This window comes from Cricetulus griseus, chromosome 6 (genome assembly GCF_003668045.3).
Source record: "Cricetulus griseus strain 17A/GY chromosome 6, alternate assembly CriGri-PICRH-1.0, whole genome shotgun sequence".
Classification (NCBI taxonomy): Eukaryota; Metazoa; Chordata; class Mammalia; order Rodentia; family Cricetidae; genus Cricetulus; species Cricetulus griseus.
In genome coordinates, this window is record NC_048599.1 from 23,105,440 (window position 1) to 23,130,881 (window position 25,442).

The following is a 25,442-nucleotide window of genomic DNA, read 5'->3' on the forward strand; positions in this document are numbered from 1 at the left end:
GCTCAGTATGTCCTTCAGTCTCCTAGAGTCTTCCGGGGAGGAGTTTTGTCAGGGTCTCACCAGGTTTGCCAGGCTTGAGTGAAAAGACAGGAGACTAAAGTTGGCAGGACTGTATCTGGAATCGGTTCTGGGCCTGACCTCTACCTATGTCTCTTTATTACTATGTGACTTTGGGGATCTGGGTACACCACAGTGAGCCACAGACCCTCTCAACATAAAACAGGGGCAATGACAGCTCCCCTCTGGGGACTGGTGAATTAAGTGTAAAATGACCGTCATGCCACAGCCTAGAGTCATGAATGTAGCTATATCTCCCTTTTCCTTCCCTGCTGAGAAAACACTAGGGCCCTAAGAATTGGACCAAGGGGACTAGTGGGGTGGGAAGAGGGACATCCCAGGCCCCAGTACACACCTGTTCAGCAGGCCTCGTGTCCTGTTGGGGCAGATGCTTCTCATTGGAGTTGGTCTCCGGGTGGCTATGGCCTGCGGGGGTCACCGGGGTGGTCACGGCTGCAGCAGCCTCAGGCTGCTGTGGAGTCTCCTCTTGAGCCTTCTTCACCTCAGAATCGGGGCCTGTCTCTGTTGTCATGGTGACTAGCACGCCTGCATTGGAATGAAGGAAAGCGTGTGATGGGGGAAGGATAATACTGTGACAGCGAGGGGGGCAGGAACCGCACGCGGTGTGGGACAGATGGACAAACAGACAAAGAACCAGAGAGGAGGAAGTGGGGAGTGGGGGCAAAGGAAAGAGAGGCGCGAGAAGGGGGAGGCCTAGTGGCCCCAGAGGAAGTCTTAGGCCTCCTTCCCTCTGTGTCCACACTTACATAGAAACCCAGACCTCCCTCATGGTCCAGACCTGGGATCTGCACCCTTTCTAAGGATGATGAGGGTCTCTCTAGGGCCCTTTGCTCTGCACAGGGTGCCAGCAAGGCCCTGGCCAGGCTGGCTCTCCCACCCCCTACACCTGGCACATGACAGCCCCTTAGTTAATGCAGGATGCACTGAATGCAAAGTGAGAAAGCCTGGGGTTGCAACTCCTTCACTTCCCCAGCTGCAATCACACACACACACACACACACACACACACACACACATACACACACACACACACACCAGCAGCAGCCCCAGCTTCACAAGATGTTATCAAGATGGAGTTCCATGGATCAAAACAGGTAGACATCGGTAGAAAACACACCGTGCTGCCCATGGAATGCTCAGGGTGGCAGGGCTCAGTCTGTCTACCACAAATGTGCCACCTCACCTCTCTGGGACTCACCCACAGACTGAGGGACTTAGGGGGATATCTCTGGGACAGGGGGTCCTTAAGTTTCCCCTTTGAAACACTAAATGAGATGCCAGGGAAAAGGAAGGGCCACTGTCCAGCTATTCTGCTGGAATTGGCCAGGTGCTGAAGACAGCAGTCTAACAGTGTGGCTTCATGTTTTATTCATCCAGTAAGAAAGAGGTCATGAAGGACACTTGCCACTGTTAAGGAAAGTTAAAGGAAAAGGAAAAGACCTACAGGGATGGGAGGGATAAGAGGGGAGTATCATTTCTACACTAGACACTTTGGACTTCTTGGATCTTTTTTGTTTTTGAGACAAGGTCTCGCCACACAGCCCACACTAGCCTTGAACTCACTATGTAGTCCATGCTGGCACTAATTGTTGTTGTTGCATGTGTGCACATGACATGAGTGTGGAGCACAGCTTTTCAGGATTTGATCTCCTTCCATGACGGGTTCTGGGGATCCAACTCGGGTCTTCAGGGTTGTGGGACATGCACTTTTATTCACTAAGCCACCTCAACAGCTGAGGCCTTGAACTCTTCTTGATCCTTCTGTCTCAGGCTCCCTAGTGATGGTTTCCAGGTATTTGCCATCACATCCAACACTTGGGTATTTGTAATAAGTATATTTATTGTAACTTTGTTTTGTTTTAAAGGCAAAAGCACTCATTCATCACACACACACACACACACACACACACACACATATTCAAACAGAGTGAGAGAAATGGGTAGGAACTGTTATGGTGAAAGCTTCACCCCAGCCCCCTGGCATCCATATACCCAAAGAATCTGGAATGTTATGGTAGAAGTTCCACCCAAGCTTCTTCCCCCATCTCCCTCTAAACCCTGCTGCATCTCAGAAAGCCTGACAAATGATGGCCCCTTCCACAGAGATACTCAAGATCACTCTCACAGGGTATTTAAACTGTCCCCCAGAAAACAGACTCGTGATTTTTCCAGTCTCCCCTTCCCATCTCCTCTCTAGGGGGCTAGAAGGCCATCCAGGAGCACTATATCCATTAAAGGTCGACTTTTTCTAATTCCATTTGATTTGGTCTGATTTGGATTGCTGCATGGGCGGAGAGGCTTATGGGGTGTAGAAACTTTTCAGGAACCATCACTTTTTAGTCTAGACCCTTCCTCTAAGTTCATTGTATCATAGAATATGAGAAAGATCCACACAAGGCCTGGTGGGAGCCTTTCCTCCACCATCCACCGTGGAAGGCCTCAGACAGACAGGCACACTGAACTCTCTGAGCCGCCCACATGCTCCGGGACTCACACTTCCATTTATTTCTTTATGTCAGCTGTGCTGTATCACATCTGTATCACCAACATGTGGGAAGCTGAGGCAGGAGGATTAGCACAAGTCTGAGGCCAGCCTAGGCTACAAAATGAGACCTGTCTCAAAAAACCCAAAACCAAACCATATTAAAGGAAGCAAAACATTTTAATTTATTTACTTATTCAAATTTGTGGAGGGGTTGGGGGTGGAATCCAGGGCCTCACACACACTGGGTAAGCACCCTGACCATTCCTTCCATCCTTTGTATTCTTTGTACCCCCCTGCAGTCCCATGGGCACTGCACTAGCCCAGAGCAAAGGGCACTAGGCAGACTACAGGGGAGCCTAGGGCCACAAACAGGCCACAGGCGTCCTCCACCCAGGGGGCCCACACGGAAGTCCTCATGAGCTGAGGACGGCAGCGCAAACAGGAGGTGTGCATGTTCCCAGTGCTGCTGTTGGGCAGCCAGGTGGGGAGGAAGTGAGACTGGTCACATGGCTTCCTTCACTCCACTCAGAGAGGCTCTCTTCCAGCCATTACCCTCATCTTAAGGAGCAGAGGGACAACTTCAAGCCAGCTATATAAAGACACTTCAGCACTCACGTGAGCTCTGGACACGGCACAACAGCTGCTCTGAGGGAGTTCCGAGCCCATGCAGGGTCAAACTGAGTCCTGACTGCTGAGCCCTGGACCTTCCCTAGGCCTGTGCTTGAGAAAGTCCAGCCCTCACATCACACGGGGTCAATAGGCAAGACTGCTTTAAATAATTTTGCATTTAAATAGACCTTGAGAGCTTGTTTGGAGGTTCTAGTAGGGGAAGGTCCTCCTCTTCAACCAACAGCCTCCTGGAGAGGGACTAGGACCTGAGTTCAATTCCCAGCACCCATATCAGGTAATTCAGAGATGCCTGGAACTCCAGCCAGCTGTGGGTTGGGGAGGGACCTCTGACTTCCTCCACCATCACCAACACACATGGCAAATACGCACAAATAATAAACATTTGAAAGTATTTTTTAAAGGCCCAAAGACTTCTGTGGACATTTTCTGCTGTGACGTGATGTCCAGGCAGCCCCAGGGGTACATCCACTCCTCCCCTCCTGTGTCCTCTGTTCTTCCTGGAAACAGCTAGGAAAACAATCTTAGGTGAATGCCCCCAAATTTCCCTGCAGAGTATCTGGTAGCCAGTGCCACAGATAGGAGGAGCTGGGCACTTTTTGAGAAATAACTAGTCTATGTCACTTCTGTCACAGTAAGACTAACAGGATTTGAGTGACAGTCACTTCCTCAGCCAGTGGGCTTAGCTTCTAGCCCATTCTCTTCCCCGTTGGTTGCTTAACTCTCCAGATCTTAACTGCAGGCCCATTTTCTCTCCCTGGCACTCAACTACCTCAGCAAAGAGCCCAACCTAACCTCCTCAAAGGAGAAATGGCCTAGGTCCAGGCTGAACACCAGCTAGGTAAATAAATGCTGGGGACCCCAGCCCCCATTAGAAAAGAAAAGAGAATAACCGCCGGTATTCAAAGCTTCAGCCAGGAATAGAAACATCTGAGCTTGCCTGGAATTGCTGCCGCCAGCCCCATGCCCACCTTCCAGCTTAACTGACAGCTCTTCATTTCCTGCATTAAAATTTCAAACTCCTTCATTTCATCTTTCTCCTCAAATTCGTCTCAGCACTCCCCGTGAATCGGCAGCTACCTCCTTGCATAACACTTCTGCACAAGGTAAAGAAGGAAGTGCATTGCTCTGAAATAGACCTCCAGGTCCGTTACCTTCATGGCGTGACCCAGCCCTTCCTCAAGCCTTCTGTCTAGGCTGTATCCTTCCCTAAATATGCATGTGGTTTAACTGCTCCCTCTTCCTCCAGGAAGCCTTTCCCGGCCATCTCCCCACCAGAAGGTCTGCACACTTCTACAACCCCATCGGACATTCTTTTCCCTGCACGTCTTTGGCAAGCATTGTCGGCACTGATTTGCTGTTGACCACACACACACACCCCACACACACTTGGCTCTTTCAGCGCTGTGCTGTGTTCACTGTGTTATTCCTCCCAGGGTCAAGGGTCACATCTACTGGAAACAAGAAGTGAAGAGTACTCAGTGGGTACTGTTGTGGTAATACGTAATGTTGGTGTGGTGATAAGAATGGACCCTTGGAAGACAAAGACTGGATGGCATTGGCCAAAAACAAACAAAAGCCCTGTGGGACTTCCATGAAAACTGTACCACATTCTCCAGATACATCAGCCACTTATTCTTTTTCCAATCATCACGACATCCTCATTTCTTCATCTATGAGTGGCAATTATATCTCCTTTGGTGGATGTGTTTCAAGATTGCATGTTAAAATTGCCTAGACTGCATAGTGTACAAATAAACTTATTAAAATGCAGAGAATTGAAAACTCAGTACACCGTTTCTAGGGATTTTAAATTTCAGTACAACTTTTTAGAGTTGTTATTTTGTTCCTAAATACCAAAGCATCTCCTTATCTATACCACATCAGGCTGACTTACTTTCACCCCGAGTGTCCTGACAGTTCCTAATTCTCAAAACAAACCTCGCCAGGCAGTGGTGTCACAAGCCTTTAATCCCAGCACTTGGGAGGCAAAGGCAGGTGGATCTCTGTGAGTTCAAGGTCAGCCTGTGAGTTCCAGAACAGCCAATGCTGTTATATGGAGAAACCCTGTTTTGAAAACAAAACAAAAACAGACAAACAAATGAAAAACATTCTCAAGAATACATGCCCTCGGGCTTTGACAGCCTCTCTGAGAATAAGGATTTCTTACTTTTAGTTCTGGTCTGCCACTGTGTCCGTTTGAGAAGTCTTAATTGTCTATATTATACAATGAATAAAACGGGAATAATAAGGCATATATTTGTTTTCAACTTATGATGGACTGGTCAGGACATATCCTGGAAAGTCAAATGGCATCTAAGATGGTCATCTCAGCTAAGTGTCAGCTATGGTTAGCTGTGTGTGGCAGAACAGACTAACATTTTCCTTCTATTTAACTGTAACTTGCTTGAGACCAGGCTCTGGTCTCAAGCCTGGCCTCAACACCTGGCCTCAAGTGATCTTCCTCCCTCATCCTCCCAAGCAGCTGGGACTTCAATGACGTGTTACCATGCCCATGTGATCTTGATCTTGGGCTGATCCTCCTTTTTTTTTTTTTTCTTTTTAAATTTTATTTATTTATTTTGTATGCAGTGTTCTGTCTGTATATATGCCTGAAGTCAAGAAGAGGATGCCAGATCTCATTGAAGATGGTTGTGAGCCACCATGTGGTTGCTGGGAATTGAACCCAAGACCTCTGGAAGAACAGCCAGTGCTCTTAACTGCTGAGCCATTTCTCCAGCCCCTGTTCCCCCTTTTTTGGCCACGCCTGGATTTCCCTTCCTTTTCTTTCTTTCTCTTTCTCTGCCCTCAACCCCCTTCTATATCTGGTTGACTCAAAACTTGCTATATAGACCAAGCTGGCCTCAAATTCAGAGATCAACTTGACTTTGTCTCTGCCTCCTATGTGCTGGCAGATAAAAGATGTGTACCCCTAACCTGTTGCCATGCCGGAATCTAGAGCTTTAAATGATTGCGGTAAAACTTGAGGTTAGCCAGGTATGAAAGCTCATGTCCTGTGTAATCCTAGCACTGTGCTAGGAGAAGGCTGTGGCAGGAGGACTGCTATGAGTTTGAGGCCAGCCTGCATTATGTAGTGAGTACACAGAAAGATCTGGACTCAGATAGATAGATAGATAGATAGATAGATAGATAGACAGACAGACAGATAGATACACACACATAAAACCTAGAGGTTAAAAAAAACATTTTTCTCAGACACACATGGCTTCAGATAACAGGATGAGATCAATAAATCCTGTTTAAGCCTATTTTAAAATTTTATTAATTAAAATAAAAATAACATTTAAAAAATTTTAACAATAAAAATCTTTCTTTGACAAGCCCAAGGATAACAGCATTGTCTCTGACAAGGCCATAGAAAGGGAGCCAAGAACTGGGCTGTGGCTTCTGACACAGCAGGCCTTGTCACGTGGACATAGTTCTTGCTCAGGCTCAGGACAGCACAGTCTGGCAGAGCTGCTGGGTGGCCAGGCCAGACTGGGCACAGTGAGGGACCCTGGGGGAAGCACAGCCGGTCCCCATGGAGCTCACTGCAGTGATAGGATGGTGCTGTCCCTGGAGATATCTGCAAAGGAGGACGGTGCTGTCCCCTGGAGATGCCTGCAAGTGATGTCCACCAGGGTGCAAGTAGGTCCACCAGGGTGTGTTTTAGCCTTGCACAAGAGCTGGGGACCTGGGGACCCAGAGCGTGGCCTTGGTTCTCAAAGAAGACTTCTAAGGTAGGGGGTAGAAGTGGAGTTGAAACATTTAGGGAGACAGAGGCAGGGAGGGCACTTGGGCTGAGTCACCCTGTGGGCAAAGGGCCAGTCCTTGATGCTCTGACACCTCAAAAAACAAAAGCAAACGGAGCTCCAGACCACCTTGCAGGAGGGACTGGCTGACGGAGAGGAGAGCAGGACCCAGGGCCAGGCAGGCAGCCTTACAAAAGTCAGAGGTGTCAGGGACTAGTATAGGAGGACAGGACTCCCACCATGGAGCAGGCCTAGGCTAAAGATGTCCCATCATTCACAGACCCCTCCCAGCACAACGGTGAACGGAGCACAGGCATGTCTGCCCAGAACAGAGGCAGAAAGAGAATGCTGCACAAGACAAAGGCCAGCCAGCAAGGCCAGACTGGTGACACCAACACATGAGGGGCAAACACACAGGATTAGAAAAGAGAAAGGTCAGCCAGAATGTGAATGCTTACAGGGCCCACACCACCAATGTCTGGAGAGGGGCCCTGTGAGCCCTGGCTGAGGCTGGCTCAGCAGGATGCCAGCATCCAGGGCTCTGCAACATTGCAGGACCACTAAGCAGCCTTCACTTGCTCTAAACCTCACATCTGGACGGCCTGCAGGGAGCTATCTCTTCAGCTGAGGCAGTATCCACTTGGCCTGGCAGCTGTACCGCCTCTTTAAAATGAATCAACTGACATCTGGTTAACCTTCTACTCGAGGCCAGCATGAGTCAGCATCTACAAGGACAGTCATCAGATTTGATCATTTTCTCAATTGCCCTAGCTACTGCCCGAGTCCAAACCTGATTGACACAGGGTCTCTCTGCAGTCATTCCTAGGATTTATTCTCCAAGAGCAGCCACAGGAATCAGAATTCTAGTTGGATGCCCTCATTAAAACCTCCGGTGGTAATGGAGAGAGAGAGAGAGAGAGAGAGAGAGAGAGAGAGAGAGAGAGAGAGAGAGAGAGAGAGAGTGTGTGTGTGTGTGTGAGAGAGAGAGAGAGAGAGAGAGAGAGAGAGAGAGAGAGAGAGAGAGAGAGAGATCCAACCCCTCAGGAGGCTGAGACAGGAGAATCTTAGTTCAAGACCAGCTTGGGCAACATAGTGACCCCTTGTTCAACAAGCAAAACCCAAAGCAACTCTGACTTCCCATCAAAATAAGAGGCACACCCTCCTCACCAAGCTACAGGCCCCTGCCCAGCTTTCTAGCATCGGCTTTCACACCTACCAGCTGACTGACTCTTCTCTACTGCAAGCCTGTCATTCCAGCTTCTGTCTGTCTATCTGTCTGTCTGTCTGTCTGTCTGTCTGTGCTTCCACTGTGCAGGAGTGTCTGTCCCTACATCTGGGCTTTGTCTTCCCTGTGCAGGAACAATGACTTTGTCCCCTCTCTTGGCAGGGCAACTTTTACCTGAAGTATGCTCTTTGTCTGCCTTATCTAAATTGTGTCTCCCTAACTTTCCATGGTTACAGCATGCTAACTTGTTTATGCCTGTGTTATTTTAAATACTTTTATTTGTCTGTTTTTCCAATGGTTTTTTAAAGATATCATCCCAAACTGAACTTAGCACTTATTGATTCATTTATTTATTTCTATTTCTCCTCTAGAATATGAACTCTATAAAGATCTCTGTCTCATTCAACTTTATTTCTAGGCCTTAGTGCAACTTTTGATAAGTAACTATAAACATAGAGTGAGATGTATGGTAAAGTTCAAGACCAGCCTGAGCAACTTCAAGACCCCACCTCAAAACTAAACAGAGTCCCATGTGGATTCAGGTGGTAGAGGCAGGATGATACGAAGTTCAAGGCTAGCCTAGGCTGTTTAGTGAGACTGCCTCAAAACAAAACAGGAAAAATTAAAATTGTACAAAGTTAACATTCATAGTCTGCTGTGTGCCAGGCATTGATCTATCGAGTTTGTGTAGCTAATCTTTACAATAGCCTGTAACAAGCACTCTTATGATCTCCATTTTCCAAATGGAAAAAAAATGAAGCAGAAAACTTAAGTAACTTTGCCCAAGATCACACAGCTGGTAACAGTGCCAGAATCCCCAGGCTGCATTCACCTCAGGAGCCTCCATGGCTCCTAGCCAGGCAGCCTCTCCTCTGATTTACCAGACCTGAAACACAGGATTTCTTACCCAAGCTCCTGTCTCTATCCTCCTTACCGCACTGATGAGAACCCACAGCTGCCAAGAAAGTGATTTGTGCAAGGACATACATTGGGCCAGATCGCTACGATTTCAAAGGTCTTATTATATAGCATTTCAGCATCCTCAGTCCAGGGGAGCTCAGTGGACACTCATTTTTTGCAGGGGTGAAACTGGCAAAGGACAGACTTCTCTAGACAGATAGGCAAATCCCTTGGGAAGAGTGACATTCAGAATCTGGACCAGAGTGGGGCAGAGGTGGTGCACGCCTTTAGTTCCAGCACTTGGGAGGCAGAGGCAGGCGGATCTCTATGAATTGGAGACCAGCCTGGTCTACAAGAGCTAGTTCCAGGACAGCCTCCAAAAGTCACAGAGAAACGATATCTTGAAAATAACAACAACAGAATCTGAACCAGTAGTTTTCATTTCAAGGCTGCCATTTCCTACCTGACAAGCCTCCAGGCAAGCCACTTCCTGTTTCTGTTTCCTCACATGCCTCTCACTCACACCTAAGCAACACCACGGCAATACAAGAGTACAGAGACTGTCATAGGAAAGTTAGAGCCCAACAATACAGGCAGGGCAATCGCAGTATGTCAGAGAAGTACATCTCAGCGTGCTCAAGAAAACATGAGCAGTCACCCACTAAACGGTGAGGCTGTCTCTTCTAAATCTGAGACACTGGTGACACCAGACAATTTTGCTTAGGGGACTCTGACCCAGGAGTAGAAGAAGCAGTGGAGGGGAGAGAAAGGAGAGGAGAGAAAGGAGGAAGGTAGAAGGGGAGATAGGAAAGAGGGACAAACCCAAGAAACGGGGTGGTAGAGGCAAGAGACAACCAAAATCCCAAGCATCTCAGGTGCATGTTTTCAACAGCCACCCAGACGTCTTCCTTTGTGAAGGGACACCTCTCTCCTACTCCCTGGCCACAATGCCTCCCAGATTGGTGGCCGCATTTGTACTTCCAGATCCATACTGTGTATGCATGACAGGAGGCTAGCCCACTGAACTGTCCCTCAAGCTCCCAGGCCTGCTGATTCTGGAGGGTTTGGTAGGAAGGCAGGAGAGATATAGCGTGTAAGCTGCCTTCCCTAGTTCCCTTCATTGTGGCAGGTGGCGACAACTTTGCAGCTCCCTGCCCTGCTCCAGCCATCATGAAGCTCAAGTGACCCTCTTCCCTCCTTTGGCTCATCTGGGCAGAGGAATGAAACCAATTTCTGTCCTTGCTGTATGGTTGTCTCAGCACCTGCAGGTTCCCTTAACTCTCCTCTCCCCTGGGTTAGCACCTATGTAGCTTAAGCATCCAGTGGGATTCTGCTTCCACCCATAGTCCAGCTCCCATTTGGTGCTGGGGCACGGCAGGGGGTGGGGAGCAGCTGGAAAGAGGTAGCACAGTCTACAGAGCTTAGATGGTCAGCAGGACACCTTCAGCAAGTCTCTAACAACTCCTCCTCAGTGCCTCGATTTCTCCTTTTGTAAATGTGGAGCTGGGCTCGGATGGCATTCATAAAGCACTAAGCGATGTCAAATCCCACAGTAAGTGGTCCAGAGGTATTCAACATCCTTACCTTTGTTAATGCCAACCTGTTAATGCTGGCATTCCCTCGGAGAAGGAAACACAGGGTTTTTAGCTTTGCCTGTGCTTCCATTTCCCCACTATGAACGTGTACTGCTTGAGAAGTTAGAAAAGAAAACATCAGAAGTGCCCCCCTCAGAGGCTTTCTCTCTCTTCTGACAGCGGTGCTCCATCCCACAGGGTTTTCCCCAGGGCTGGGCACTGGCTTCCTCCAGTCACACTGGAAGGGCGTGAATGAAAGAATGGGAGGGTGCAGACTGTGTTCTGTCTGAGCCAGACCCACATGGTCTAAAAGGATCTGAGTCTTCTGCCATCCTTACGGGTGAGTACTCAGTTCTAAACTCGGCATGGGGAGATGACAATTTGTCAAAGGCCTGTGGTACCCACAAGAACTGCATTAAACAAAATCAAAAGACACAACAAGGCCACCACCTGCCAGCATGCCTTTCTGTCCAAAAGTTTCACAGGCTACCAAGGAGCCAGACTGATGTGCCAGTGTGAACCGGGTCCACGTGGCAGCCTTGATCTGCAAAGTAAGGACATCAAAGAGGAAAGATGTCTCCCTCTTGAACCACACTGACACTGCAGGAGGCAGCCAAGACCTCCTTTGTCAGGCTATCTGAAAGTCTTTCAGGCCTGTACCTCATCCATCCAGGCTAGGGCCATACTGGGCAGAGGGTTTACTCCCCAGGCTGGATCAGATGGCCAAGGTCATACAGCTAGTCTGCTTGAGTACAGCCAGGCCTGGACCTAGGTCTGCTGGCTCAAAGCCCAGTGCTCTTTCTCCCTCTATCCTGCTACATCTCATGACCTCTAACTTGCTGTAAACCACAGAGCCAAAACTGCTGCTGCCCTGGACATAGAAACTCAAGAACACACACACATACACATGCACGCACACACGCACGCACGCACGTGTGCGAGTGTGTGCCGAGTGGGGCATTTTACATTTCAAAGAATCGATTTGTTGATTTATTTGTCTGAGTCAAGGTTTCAATATGAAGATGAGACTGTCCCTGACCTTCGTGTCATCCTGCCTCAGCCTCCTGGGAGATAGGATTATCTTCATGGCCCCACTAGAATATTCTTTCAGATTAACATTTTGCTTGGATCTCACCAATGAGAGGGGGTTAGTTGACAGGGCATAGAGTGAAAAACAGAGACAGAGCTGGGGGGTCACAGCTCCACAGGTTGTATGACCTTGGACACATTATTTAGCCTCTCTGAAAACCGGTGTGAGCGGGTAAAATGGGAATAATGCCCTGATACATCAAAGGCTTTTAGTGAGAATGAAACAACCTAAAGCCCACTCAGCCCCAAGCTCACCCTGGCACAGTATTCACACAGCAGATAGATGCTGGTGGCAGCAGTAGCTATGATCAGAAAGGCATCCCTACCACACAGATGGACAAACTCAAGTCCAGAGAAAGGAAAAGTTGTTCAAGGACACTAAGGGCACAGGTAAGAGAACAACTTACAGCATCCTAAGAGAAGTTGAGCCTGTCACAGATGATAAGAGAAAGATGGAGTCTCCCTGGGATATCTCCCCACTTTGAGGGTGATAGGGACAGGTTCTCAAGTGGAAGCAGGAAGAAGGAAAAGCAACCGATCTTCAAAGGAAACCCATGGCCTTGCAGTTTCTACTTTTTTTTCTCTTCACTTGATTCTTAGAGATTGCTTAAACACCAATAGAGTTGGCTTGTTGAGAACAGGGCAAAACTAGAAACAACTTGGAAAGCCCATCAACAGGAGGCTGGGCAGGTGAGCTGGGATTTACCCATGAAAGCCACCATAAAGCATGTCTCTGTGATTGCTCTGTCCACAGATAGGAAAATGTGTGAGTCACATCTTATTTATACACATGAAAATAACAATAAATAGTTCAATTAAAATGCTAATTACAAAACAGTAATCCTGTCCATGCCCTTATCCTAATACAGAAAATCCGCTAGGAGGATTTAGGTTGTCTGGCTACTTCCACAGAGCAGGATTACAGTGGGGAAGATGAGAACACGCTTTTGAATCACTACGATTTTTTAGATGTCTTTTTAAAATTATATTTACTTACTTATTTGTGTGTGTGGGTGAGTGTGCATGTCATGGCCCACAAGTGGAAATCCAGGTTGTTTTTGGAACTGATTGTCACTAACTTCCGTCAAGTGGGTCCTGGGAATGAAACGCATCAGGTTTGGGGACAAGTTCCTTTACATAGCTGAGCCACCTCCAGGGACCATCGTTGTAATTAAACTAAGAGGCCAGGAAGCCAGCTCGGCTGGAAAAAGCATTTGCAAGCCTGACAACTAGGTTCTATCCATGGAACCCACGTAAAGATAGAAGGTAAAACTGGGTTGAATCATTAACTTTTTGAAACTTAAAACAACACATCATCCCAAATAAATACACATGAGAAAGAGAGAAAGACAGACAGACAGACAGACAGACAGACAGACAGACACACACACACACACACACACAGAGAGAGAGAGAGAGAGAGAGAGAGAGAGAGAGAGAGAGAGAGAGAGGCTTATTATTTCTTATGAACTCCTGGCCTTAGCTTGGCTTATTTCTAGCCAGATTTTGTTAACTTAAATTATCCTGTCTATCTTTTGCTTCTGGGCAAAAGATATCTGTATATCTTTTCTTTCTTACTCCTTGGCTGGCCCCTGAATTCCTCCTCTCCTCCTTTTGCTCCTCCATCTTCTCTTTCCAGATTTCTCCTCATATTTGTTCTCTATATCTGCCATCCCCACCTAGCCTTTCTCCTGCCTCACTATTGGCCATTCAGCTGGTTATTAGACCAATCAGGTGGTTTAGCCAGGAAAAGTAACACAGATTCAGAGAGTGAAACAAATGCAACATAGAATGTAACACATCTTTGCATCACTAAACAAATGTTTCACAACATAAACAAATAAAACCTCTTCAATTAATATTCCATAACAACTGAGTTTTTGCATTAGTGAATTGTTTTCATATATCCTTGGTCAGTTTATCTCATTAAGTCTTGGCCTTTCACACATTAGTCTAAAGGAGGCATTAATACATCCCAGGGAGTTATGTTACATATATCTTCTCCCAGGGACAGCATTACCTTTTTACTGTATACATTTTATTAGGCTGGAATGGTAAATAAAAAAATCTTTTAAGTTTAAAAAAAAACACAGCAAACCCAGTTAAGGTGGTGGACAGGTGGCTCAGTGAGTAAAAGCACTTGCCACAAGAGCCTAATGGCCTGAGTTTGGGTCTCTAGAGCCCATATAATAAGCCAGTCATAGCACTTTGAATCTGTGAAGTGAGAGGCAGAGATCAGAGAGTCTCCTGGAAGTTCACAGACCAAGCAGAAGAAAGAAAAGAGACTCTGCCTCAAAGCAAGTGGGAGGTGAGAAGCATCTCCTGTAAGGTGTCCTCTGACCTCCACTCCTGTGACATTTGTGTGTCTGCCCTCACACAAATCACACACACAGAGAGAGGGGGCGGAGGAGAGAGAGAGCTTCTTAAAAAGAAAGCTGAGAAGTAGTAGTATAACATTAAAGAAAGATTTGTTTGAATAAATCTTAGTTTTCATTGTACTCGTGTGACTCCATTTCTGCTTGATTTCTTCCAATCTGTGTCTCTAATAATCCACCCAATTTTATGCCATTGTAATCTGGATGCTGGTGGGTTTTGTGGGATTTTGCTGTTTAACATCAACAGTCTCAGAAATACCTTTATGTTATGAGTTCCTCAGTGTGGTGCTTTATGGACAAGCTAACATCTAAGACTTTCTATGCTTTAGATCATGTAGTCTAACAATCTCAAAAGCAGGTTTGTGGACTATCCACATTAAAGGTGAGATTAACTGATTCCCCAAACTCTTGCAGCTGGTAAAAGTAGAAATAAGACTTCAGCCCTGTTCTTCGAGAGTCCCAAGTCCTTACATGGTATCTTTTCCTCACTACTATAGACGGTTCTCGGTGCATGATTTTTTGGCTTTACAAAGATGTGAAAGCAATATGCGTTTAGTAAAACCATACTTTCTATCCCTGAGCTAGCAATCATGCAATAGGGTGCCCTCTGGGAAGGCTAGGTGAAGCACCAGTGAGTTCCAGCTCCAAGTCAGCCCTTTGATGATGAGGGCGAACAGCCTGCTCAATGCTATACTGTGCTGCTCAACTCGCAGGTTCAGTGTGTTCAGTGAATTTTCCACATAGGATTTTTTTCTAGTTACAGTGGGTTTAGAGGGATACAACTTGATGTCAGTCAAGGAATGAGAAGAATGTGGTAAATAGAGGCGGTGACTTGCATGAGTTGATGGCTCAAGGGGTGAAGTTGCTTACCTCCAGGTCCAAGCCCCTGCCCGCCATCCCCAGAACCCACGTGGTGGAGAGAGCCAATTCTCAAAGGTCATCCTCTGACCTCCACGTGCATGTGCGTGCACGCATGCACGCGCACACACACACAGACACACACACACTCAGAGTCACAAATAAACACACACATACACAAACAAACAAATAAATGAGAGCTTCAAGGACGCCCCAGTTGTTAAGAGCACTGGCTGCTCTTCCGGAGGACTAGATTTTAATTCATAGTCCCCACTTGGCAGCTCACAAGCACCTGTAACTCCAGTTCCAGGGCATCTGTCTCCCTCTTCTGGCCTCTACTTTTATGTCTGTGTTGTATACAGACATACACGCAGACAAAACAACCAAACAATAAAATAGAAATAAGTCTTCTTTAAAAATTAAAAATGAAGTTTAAAAAGTACATGACCTTGAACAATTCACTCCCACTCTTCACTTTTCTACCAGCCAAAGCATTTCTGTTCACAGAGCAACATGCCAATGACATTGCAAGGCATGAAACACAAATCCCACCCTCAAGGCAGACCGAGGCAAGCCTTTACCTCTTCATTCACAGAAGGAAGGAAGCCACATCATCTCTAGCACTGGGCAATCATAAACAACACACACACAAAGGGTGCAAGGGGCTCTGCAGCAGCCAGCTTCATGCTCCGAGAGGAGGGGATGAGCGGCTGTTCGCCACTGCATATTATTTTATCCAGTGTATGTTCCAAACGCTCTCAATCATCTTCCTATTGTGGGACATTTAGTCCCAATTTGCTGCTATTATAGATGAGCTCTGATGGGGATTTATCCAAAGGAATTCATTCAAAAGAAAAAAGCCAGATGCTCAAATAAGACGCTGCCCAGCCCACGGAATGACTGACAGGAGACCAGCCCTTCTCTGTCTCACCAAGCCTCAAGATGAATTCCCCATGGTTCTCCCCAACCCCAATCTGCACCCCCACACTGTTCCCCCCTCAACCTAGCAAGTCACACGCCATCCCACAGAGGGGACATCTTAGTGCAGTTTCACCCTTCTTCCCTTCCCAGACCAAGGCTCCAAGAGGAGGCTTCTCTGCAAGGTCACAGTCTGCCCCTTCTTTGTGGGCCACACACTTGCCAAAGAGACCTTCCCCAAACACCATCCTACCACACTCCTCTGCAGGCCAAATCCTTCCAAAGGTCCTCAGAACCTCCCGGCTCACGTCCAGCCCAAATACCTCAGCCTGACATTTAAGAGACAGAAGGGATACAGGAAAAACCCTCCTAGAGTTGCTGCGATGTGCCAACACCATGGAGAGCCTTTATGTAATAACCACCACGAGGGTCCCACAGCCACGTTTTACAAATGAAGAAAATGAAGCCCAAACCATCTAAGTGATGCTGCCAGTGCCACAGAGCTGGTACTGAGCAGAGTGAACTCAAGAGCTTGCTCAGAGACGAAAGCACAAGCCGCCTTTCTGAGTCACGTCTCAGCTCCTTGGGCCCTCCCTGGACTCTGTGTCCTGCACACGGTGTCACCTGCTCTTCTTCAAAGGCATCCATTTCCCTCCGCTCCCTACAACGTTCAAACTGTTACCTAGCATTAGTGTCTGGACTAAGGGCCCAGCTCTTCTTGAAGCCCTTCCCTGAGCATCAAAATGGGCAGACACTATAGTCTCCTCTTACATCTGGAGCCAGAAAGACTCTGTCATCCATGACTTGCTCAGATTTTTAGAGAGGGGTGTGTGTGTGTGTGTTTGTGTGTGTGTGTGTGTGTGTGTGTGTGTGCGCGTGTGTGTACCCTCAGAAGTCAGAAGGGAATGCCAGGTCCCCTGCAGATGGATTTACAGGCTGTAACACCCAATGTGAGTGCTAGGAATGAATTCCGGTCCTTTGCCAGAGCAGCAAACAGTCACTAAGCCATCTCTCTGAACTTTTTTAAAAAATTAAAGATTTTATTTATTATGTATACAATATTCTGCTTCCATGTATATCTGCACACCAGAAGAGGGCACCAGATCTCATTACAGATGGTTGTGAGCCACCATGTGATTGCTGGGAATTGAACTCAGGACCTCTGGAAGAGCAACCAGTTCTCTTAACCTCTGAGCCCTCTCTCCAGCCCTGAACTTTTAAATTTTTAAAATTGTATTTATCATTATTAGTGTGTGTGTGTGTGTGTGTGTGTGTGTGTGTGTGTGTGTGCGCGCGCGCACGCTCAAGTATGCACACATGTGCAATTGTGGATGTGGGTATGTACACCATGGCATGTGCACGGCAGTCAAAGGACAACCTTGAGGGTTAGTCCCTCCCTCTACTGTAGATGGACCCAGATCATCAGGCTTGTGTGGCAAGCACTTGTGCTCACTAAGCCATCTTGCTGGCCCTTTCTTTTTTGTTCTTTTCTTTCTTTCTTTCTTTCTTTTGTGACAGAATCTCACTATGTGACTTAATGCTGGATGGCTAGGAGCTCATTCTGCATCCCAATATGACCTCAAACTTATGGCAGTCCTCCTGCCTCAGCCTCCCAGGTGCTGCTATTACAGGCATGTACCCATGCCCAGCTTAGAACTGAGACTTCTGAGGAATGTCATGCATCTGGTTGGATGACTGCTTCCATGTGAGAAAACAAAACAAAACAAAACAAAACAAAAAACAACTGAAGATGACCTCCAGGTACAGGCTGGCTGCCCATATAAGCTCTGGGAAGTGGCTCTGACCCACGCTGCCTCTCCCACCCTTTAGCTTCCTTCAGTAAGCCTATAAAGTGATCTACAAAGTGGGGAGAAGAAAAATTGCTACCTCACAGGGTTTTGTGAGGAATGTAGGAGTTGTACACGTAAGACATGAAAATAGTTCCTGGCATGTAGTAAGAGCTCAATAAATGTTAGCTGTTGCTATTCTTATCCATAAGTCTCCTTCCTACAAAAAAAGCAGGGCCAGCTTGCTGCCACCCCCAGCCAGGCACAGGTCCCTGCTGACGGGGATACTGTCCCAGCCAGTGCTTCAACATTTCCTCTGTGTGGTTTCTGGCCTCTGGAGTTCTACCAAATGTAGCAGGGGGCAAGTGACAGGGCCAGCTAGCAAGCAGAAGGCCAATGCCAACCCCTCCCACTCATACTTCTTTGACCCTACTCCTCGAGGCATTGGTAGCATCCAGGCCACACAGCTACCCCTGGCCTCACTGTCAGACTCAGCGCATGGGCTTTTCTATCTGAACTGGTCCTGGTCTACCAGCTAATTACCGAGTTCAACTGGACACTAACCAGGTGCTCTCAAACACTGTCCCAGGTAAAGGCAGAGCCTCTGGACTCCTATAGCCCCACACTTTCCAGCTGTGTGACCTCCATGCATCTGTCAAAAGTGTCTAATATTATCTAACAGGACTGGCTGCTGGGAGAAGGCACAAAGCACTTATTGGGGCATGCCACATATTAAGTGCTCAGTAAACACCATCTCCCTGATAGTGCAGTCATTGCTCCAGGATGAGACGATCATCTCCCTTTAATAGAGTGCAAAGAAATCTAGACAGCGGCCCACAGAAGTGTGAGGCTGGAGCTAACAGAGGTCCTTCCCATTGCCATTTGTCCAGTCAAGTGACCTTTTCTACTGCCCCTGCCAGCTCAGGCCCAGAATCTCTCTGGACCCCCCAAAGTCCTTTCCATTCTGTATACTCCATGAGGACCCAAGGCCGGTTATGACCTGGCCTCCACTGTTCACCTCATGGGGAAAGGAAGAGCTAGGGGCAATGTGAGGGCTCTCCAAAAGGGGCCTCCAACCTTTAATACACAGCCCCTGGCTGAGTGCCTTCTATGGACCAACCACCACCGTAGCCAGAAAGCAGGCCTTTGGGCAAGGAAGAAGCCTTAATCAAAGAGTTTAAGTCCTGACACATTAGCACTGGCTCTCTCAATCAGCAGCTGTGTGACCTTGGACAAGTCAGTCTTCAGTTCTACCTTTACCTCCCTTTCTATATTAACTCAGTGAGAACCACAGACCCCAGCCTTGTTCCATGTGGACTCCTTCCAAAGAACCCCTTCAAAGAACTCACAGAGCTGGGCCCAGAGCATTACCACAGGCCCAGGGGATGTTTCAACAGGAGTAAAGCCCTACCCAGTGGCCTCCTCCAAGACTACTTCTAGGTGTCCCCCAAATCCTCGGGACTGTAAGTTTTACACATCAGTTTCTGGGCAAGTGGGACTCCAGGCTAACCAACAACAGCTAGCTCCATGACTGGCAGGGCCTCTCTGGGCCACCATGACTGAGTAGAAGCTGGCGCAAGCTGCCTCTACCACACAAGTCATGGATGGGAAGCAGGCACGTAGCATCTCTAGTTTACACACCCTAGCCTGGAACAGGCGCCTCTGGGGCCACCATCCAACTGCTAAGGCTCACAAAGGTCAGACTGATGGAGCAGATGACCCCTGCCCATCTCCAGAGAGGCCTCAAAGCCAGCCCTTTCACACTCCCACCTTGGGGTGCAGGAGAGGTGACATGCCAATCCAGAGTGATGATAGGAACACGTGGTTAGTATTCTCCCCCGCCAATGCATCACAGAGCTCCAGAGGAAGAAAGAAGCAAGAGCCATGGCCGGCCCCTAGAGAGGCAGCAGCCTCAGAATGTTTTCCCGATGCTTGATTAGCTTTTCCAAGACCCTATGGTGTCTCTGGCCCATGTAGCCAGTCAGTGGCTTCAGCACCCAACAAATACCTGTCCCCAAGACCCCAGCCTCTTAGGGACTCAACCTCTCCAAGTGTGAAGGTTCCAGGCATCTACCTCTCATTAGGGGTTACAACTACCCGCAGGACAATGCCAGTCTGAATCCTCAGAGGTCCTGGGAATAAGGTTCATACACCCAGCTCAGGGAGGGGAAGGAGGAGGGATAGGAAGCCAGTGCAAGTGGGAAAGGAGTCTGTAACCAGCAGATGAGGATGATACCAAGAACACCCCAAGCAGCCAACCTCTAGCATCAGAAAACCTAGAGAAGACCAGAGAACCAAAGGAGACAGCTGGGGTGGCTCTCCAGAACAGAGCGGGCCAGCTTCCTGAGCCCATCGCCCAGCAATGGCTCATGCTACACCAAGGTGCCAGCCGACACCTCTGACTTCTGGCACTGAAGAGGCTGCAGAGGGAGCAAAGGTCTCCCCCACATTAGCCAAGGGGGCCAACAGCCTTCAGACTGAGCTCCTAATCTCGCCCCCCTCTCCTCCTAGAGGGCTGGAGGCTGGGCATAGATGTAGCATACCCGGGTCTCCCATGCCACCTGATCACCGGTCGCCACATGCCTACCTGAGCCTGGGGGTCCCCATCTCGGACCGGCTGGGCGAGGGCCGATCCCCTCGGCTCCTCCGGGCCCGCAGGCCGCGGGGCGGGGCGGCGCGGGCGGGCTCTGCGGAGCAGCCTGTTCCGCGACACCCCCGCCTGCTGATGGATGCCGACTGCAGCAGCGGCGGCGGCCGCGGCGGTCGGCGTGCGCCGGGGGCTGGGCACCGTGCCCACAGCCCCGGGCCTGGCGCCCGCCGCGCGGCCCGCCCCCGCCGCGGCCTCCGTGCCCAGCCCAGGGGCGGCCGCGAGCCTGCCTCCTCGCTAGCGGCGCCCAACCCCTGCCTCCGCCTCCTCGGCTGCCTGCCTTGCCTTCCCCGCCCTTTCTCCTGTCCCCGCCACCCGCGGTCCACGGCGGGCCGAGGTGGCCGTCTCCACCCGGGCCCTGGACAGCCGTCCTTCTCGATCGCTAGCTCGCTCGCTCGCTCGCTCGCGGGCTCGCTGGGCCAAGCCCTAGTGGGGGCTCAGAGAGAGGGGGGAGGGGAGAAAAAGGAGGAGGATCCCTGACTCAGAAGAGATGACTCAGCCTCTGTGGGCCTCCCGTCCCACGTCCCACGGAGTCGGATCCCCTTCATTCCCCTGCAGATCCCTTTCTCGTTCCCCTGCAGCCCAGCGCCGGGCAGAACCCGCCGGGGATGTGGCGTTCCTCTCCCAATAGGGCACCCGCATGGCAACTGCCCTCCGGGAATCATCCGGGCTTGAGTGTCCCCTGGGTGTGTGTGTGTGCCCCGGTACCTACGCGCCTCTGTGACCATGACAGTAAAGTAACAGCGAAGGAACCCTGTAGGGGTTGGACCTGTATGAAGATGTTTACTATATATAAGGACACACCGTGATGTGTGCAGCCAAGTTCTAAGAAGGGGCCACCGAGGTCATGGCTTAAAGCCAAGCAAAACCCTGCTCCTCCCCTCCAGCAGCACTGTTACAACTCAAAAAGCCAGTTCCACCAGGACACCTCCCTCTTATCCAAGCCTTTGGCAGCCACAGAGCACCCCGGAAAATAGAGGGCCTGGGTTCCAATCTAGTTCTGCAACTGGTTCAGCAAGTACCCTTGGCCCGTTGCTGCCATGCTCCTGGCTGTAGTTTGTGAATTACTAAAGAAAGAATTAGATTTGGACTAAACCTGTCTGTCTCTGGGCCCCAGTTTTGTGGGGAAGGCCTGGGAGAGATAGCAGCGACTCAGACATGGTCACCGAAGACTGCTACCATAGTTCTAAAATGGTAACCCATGTGACCCTCAGTCCTAAACATCACCAGGCAAGCTCAGCCCTTAGTTCATTCTTCCTGTCATCTTGCATACCTACTATGTGCAGGCCACTGTTCTGGGCCATAGTACTGGACATCCTGAAACTGTGAAGCTACCCAGATGTGGTGTGAGCACTCTGTCATCTACCCACCCAAACACACTGCAGTCATGTCAGTGTTATCTTCACGGTGTGTGTGTGTGTGTGTGTGTGTGTGTGTGTGTGTGTGTGTGTGTGTGTGTGTGTGTGTACCATCTCTGCTCAGCTTGTCCCACACCCCCTCCCAACCCCTCTCTTTCAGGTAACACTAGATCATAGCCCCAAATTGGGAACTTTGTAAGCTATGCTCTCTCCCAGCACTCCTTAGGGAATCCTTTGCTCTCCCACCAACCAGGCCTTCTCCTGCCATCTGCTGCTTCAAGAGCTAGCTCCTAGGACCCTGATGCTGCCTGCTACCCACTAGTCTCAGGAGTGGGCAAGAGCAGAATGACACTAGCAACCCCCCCCCCTGCCGCCGCCGCCGCCGCCCCAGAGAAGAGGTGGAAAAGAGATTCACTCAAGCCAGACCTTATCTCCTGGCTGCCCTCACACAGGAAGCCTCACACGGGTCCTTAGCAGGGTCTCTGTGAGCAAATCACTGACCCTCAAGAGTACACACTATTTGAGTTCAGTGTTTATTTGAATTAGCGACTGGAACAATCTGCCAAACTCAGGAGTGACATCAGAGGAGCTTGCTGCTCTGTGGGCATGTTTGTGGAGAGGACCACCCTCCACTGTCTGCCTCTCAGCATTTGCTTCCAAGATAACCTTTCCTTTTCTCCTTTCTCAACCACAAGCTCCCAAGACTACAAAGCCAAGGCCCTCTCATTCCTCACAGTTTAACTCTTTCCCAGACACCCCCCTCCCCATACATCACTACCATCCCCAGCCCTCCCCTGGGGCAGAGTCTGGTTCCCAGCCTCCTAGGCCACATGGAGCCTCTCACTTTCCCAGGAAAGCCCGGGCTACTTCAGGACCAAAGCCGGATATTCCCAGACTTCATTTTGGATTCATACCCAAAGGGCCCAATTCACTTCCTGTTAGCGGCAACACAGTGAAAGTTGGACTGCTTCTAGAATGATGTTTGTTTCTGTTGCTATTATTTTTTAACCATTATCTTCTGGGATTATTTTCTATTTTTACTATTAGCACTTTCCAATTTGCAAAGTACTTAATTTCACAGCACCATTTGAGTTAATGGCATTCCTCCCTGCCTCCCCCATTTATAAATAAGTAGCCAAGGCCTAGAGTAGTAAGTGATTTGGCCAAGGTCACTCTACACAGTAATATGGACTCTCTGGACCAGGCCCCTTCCACTTTCCCCACATAATTTTTTTCAGAGAAACTACAAACAAGAGACTGCATGGGGACTCTAAAGAATGCATGGTTCTACAGGCACTGTTGAAATCACTACCCTTACTTTTCTGCTTCCATTCCCCAAGCAGGGCAACTGAGGCATGGGATTGATTCAACACCACCATGCCTCATGAAAGCCTCCATGGAGAAACATGGGGATCCTGGTAAGAAAAGAGCCCATTGCATCATGTCGTTAGATGTGAATTAGTCTGCTTCCAGCCCTGGTTCTGTCTCTCCCTTCTCTTTAACTTGCACAGGTTGTTTGACCCCTCTGAGCCTCCCGGCTACACATCAGTCCCTGGGATGCTGTAATGGGAGTTCAGTCGAGGCTCCCAGAAAAGGGAGGGCGGGGTACTTGAACTTCCTCTCTGCTCTGCCTAAGGAGGAGGAGAAAGTCTCTTCTCTTACATTTTAAAAATAAGGGAACTTGAAGGTATTAAAGTCCAAGATCTACAAAAGCCAGGACACAGGGAAGGCAGAGCACACAGCATCAGCCCCAGGCTTCCAAGACTATTGGAGAGCCAGAGACTCCACCAAACATCAGACAGAACTTCTCCAACACCTTTTGACCTTCCAGAGGAGGAACTCAGGCCCTGAGTAAAGCAGAACTTGCCAAAGCTACTTACCCCCAGGTAGTTAGGGGTCTAGGGATTCCATCACACAGGGCTTTTGGGCCCGCTGGGGGAACGGGGAGGGGTGAGAGTTGTTCTCAGTGCTGGACCCCACATCTTTCCCTCAGTAAACAGTGACATTTACACCGAGGCCAGCCCTGGACACCAGAGAAGGAAGAACTGAGGAGTGTGACCTTGAATGCAAAATGGTCCAGTGGGTGAGGACAACACACACGCCAGCACATGGGAGGGTACCACAGATTAACCATTCTGCCACTCACAGAGTACTTCCTGAGCCTGGCACTAGACACACATTCATGTGATTAATCCCCAGAACAATTCTCCAGCCCTGAATTTACTAATCCCTTTTACAGCTGAAGTGACTGAGGCTCGGAGGACTGATGACTTGCCAAAGCTCATCTCGCTGACACATGGCAGGACAAGAATGTGACCACCAGAGCCAGCTGATGCCAAACCCGGAGCTTCAACCCTCAGAGACTGAGTCCCCCTGGCCTTAAGGTCTACACTAATCAATGTGGAACCCGCTGGCTACAGGTGGCTCTCAACTCCCCGGAACGTACAGATGGAAACTTGCAGTAAATATAAGACAGATGGTGGATTTTGAAGTCTGAGTACTAAAATTAAATAGAATGTTACATGTCTCAATAATTTTTGTATTAATATTATTGAGACCAGGCACGTCGATATGGGATCCCAGCACTTGAAAGAAGGAGGCAGAAGAATCAGAAGTTCAAGGCTAGCCTGAGCTAATATCTCAAAAAATTAATTACAAATTATAAATGTATTAGATTAAATAAAATCACATTAGAATAATGTCATTGTGGGGGGGGGGGCGGCTAGGAAGCCAACCCAGGACCTTGGGCATGCTAGACAACTCTGTCCCTAAGCTATAATACCAGGCCTGGCTTTGTGTGTATGTAGCATGTCAGATGCACATTTGTGTGTACATGTATGTGAGTGCATGTGAAAAACATCAGGTGCTGTCCACCTGATCTTTTTCAGACAGGGTCTTTTCACTGAACCCAGTGGCTGGGCTAACTAGGCTGGCCTCAGACTCACAGACATCCATCCCCTGTGCCTCTCACATGCACCACAACCAATTTGGTTCTTTAAAAAAAAAAAAAAGAATTTATCAATTTATTGTGTTTACAACATTCTGCTTCCATATATATCTGCACACCAGAAGAGAGCACCAGATCTCATTATAGATGGTTGTGAGCCACCATGTGGTTGCTGGGAATTGAACTCAGGACCCCTGGAAGAGCAGTTGGTGCTCTTAACCTCTGAGCCATCTCTCCAGCCCAAGGTTCTCTTTGTTTTATTATAGGTTTTTGTTGTTGTTTTGCCATAAAGTCTTACTATGTTGCCCAACAGACTGGAGTTGAACTCCTGCACTCAAGGAACCCTCCCACCTTAGCTTCTCAAGTGCTGGGACTAAAAGCATGTGCAAGCTGCTTTTTTGCCTTTTTAATTGCATGTATGACTTGCACATGTGGCTCATACTGTTTCCTTTGGTCAATACGGACTTAGATCCTCTGAAGTTCTAACAGAGCCCATGGAGATGAGAAAAGGGACCTTGGAGGAGGGGGCAGCTAAGACACACTGGATTAAAACAGAGGTCACACAAAGAGGGTATTTCAGGGCAAGAGATCTGCAAGATATCCGGCTCTGGCCCCAGAGGGCAGCAGGGCCTGGGTGGGCTGAGCTAAGCCCCAGGCAGCTGAGAGCTGGGCCAGAGGGAGGAAGCTACTGGAGCCAAACTTTCCAAAGCAGCATGTCCCATGTGGGCTTGGGAAGCTCTGAGCCTGGCAAGGCAGCTCTCCCTCACTGCTGGCACTCATGGACGGCACAGCGGGGCCGCTGGGTCCCAGCGAAAGAAGGCA

General features: G+C 48.9%; 1 protein-coding gene across 6 annotated transcripts in view; it reads right to left on the bottom strand.

The window, feature by feature from the left end:
* Epb41l1 (erythrocyte membrane protein band 4.1 like 1) overlaps positions 1 to 20,408 on the bottom strand; it is a 73,439-nt gene extending 53,031 nt beyond the window's left edge. For 2 of the 6 annotated variants that reach the window (XM_035446109.1, XM_035446107.1), the window contains exons 1-2: positions 20,256 to 20,401; positions 413 to 603 (exon numbers count right to left, since the gene is read on the bottom strand). In XM_035446109.1, the coding sequence (XP_035302000.1) occupies positions 413 to 589 (177 nt within the window). In that variant the 5' untranslated portion in view covers positions 590 to 603; positions 20,256 to 20,401. Of the gene's footprint in view, positions 1 to 412; positions 604 to 20,255 lie in introns of all 6 variants that reach the window. The other 4 variants (XM_035446108.1, XM_027421313.2, XM_035446110.1 and 1 more) reach the window with 3 other exon arrangements.
* Between the last annotated feature and the right edge of the window lie 5,034 nt (positions 20,409 to 25,442).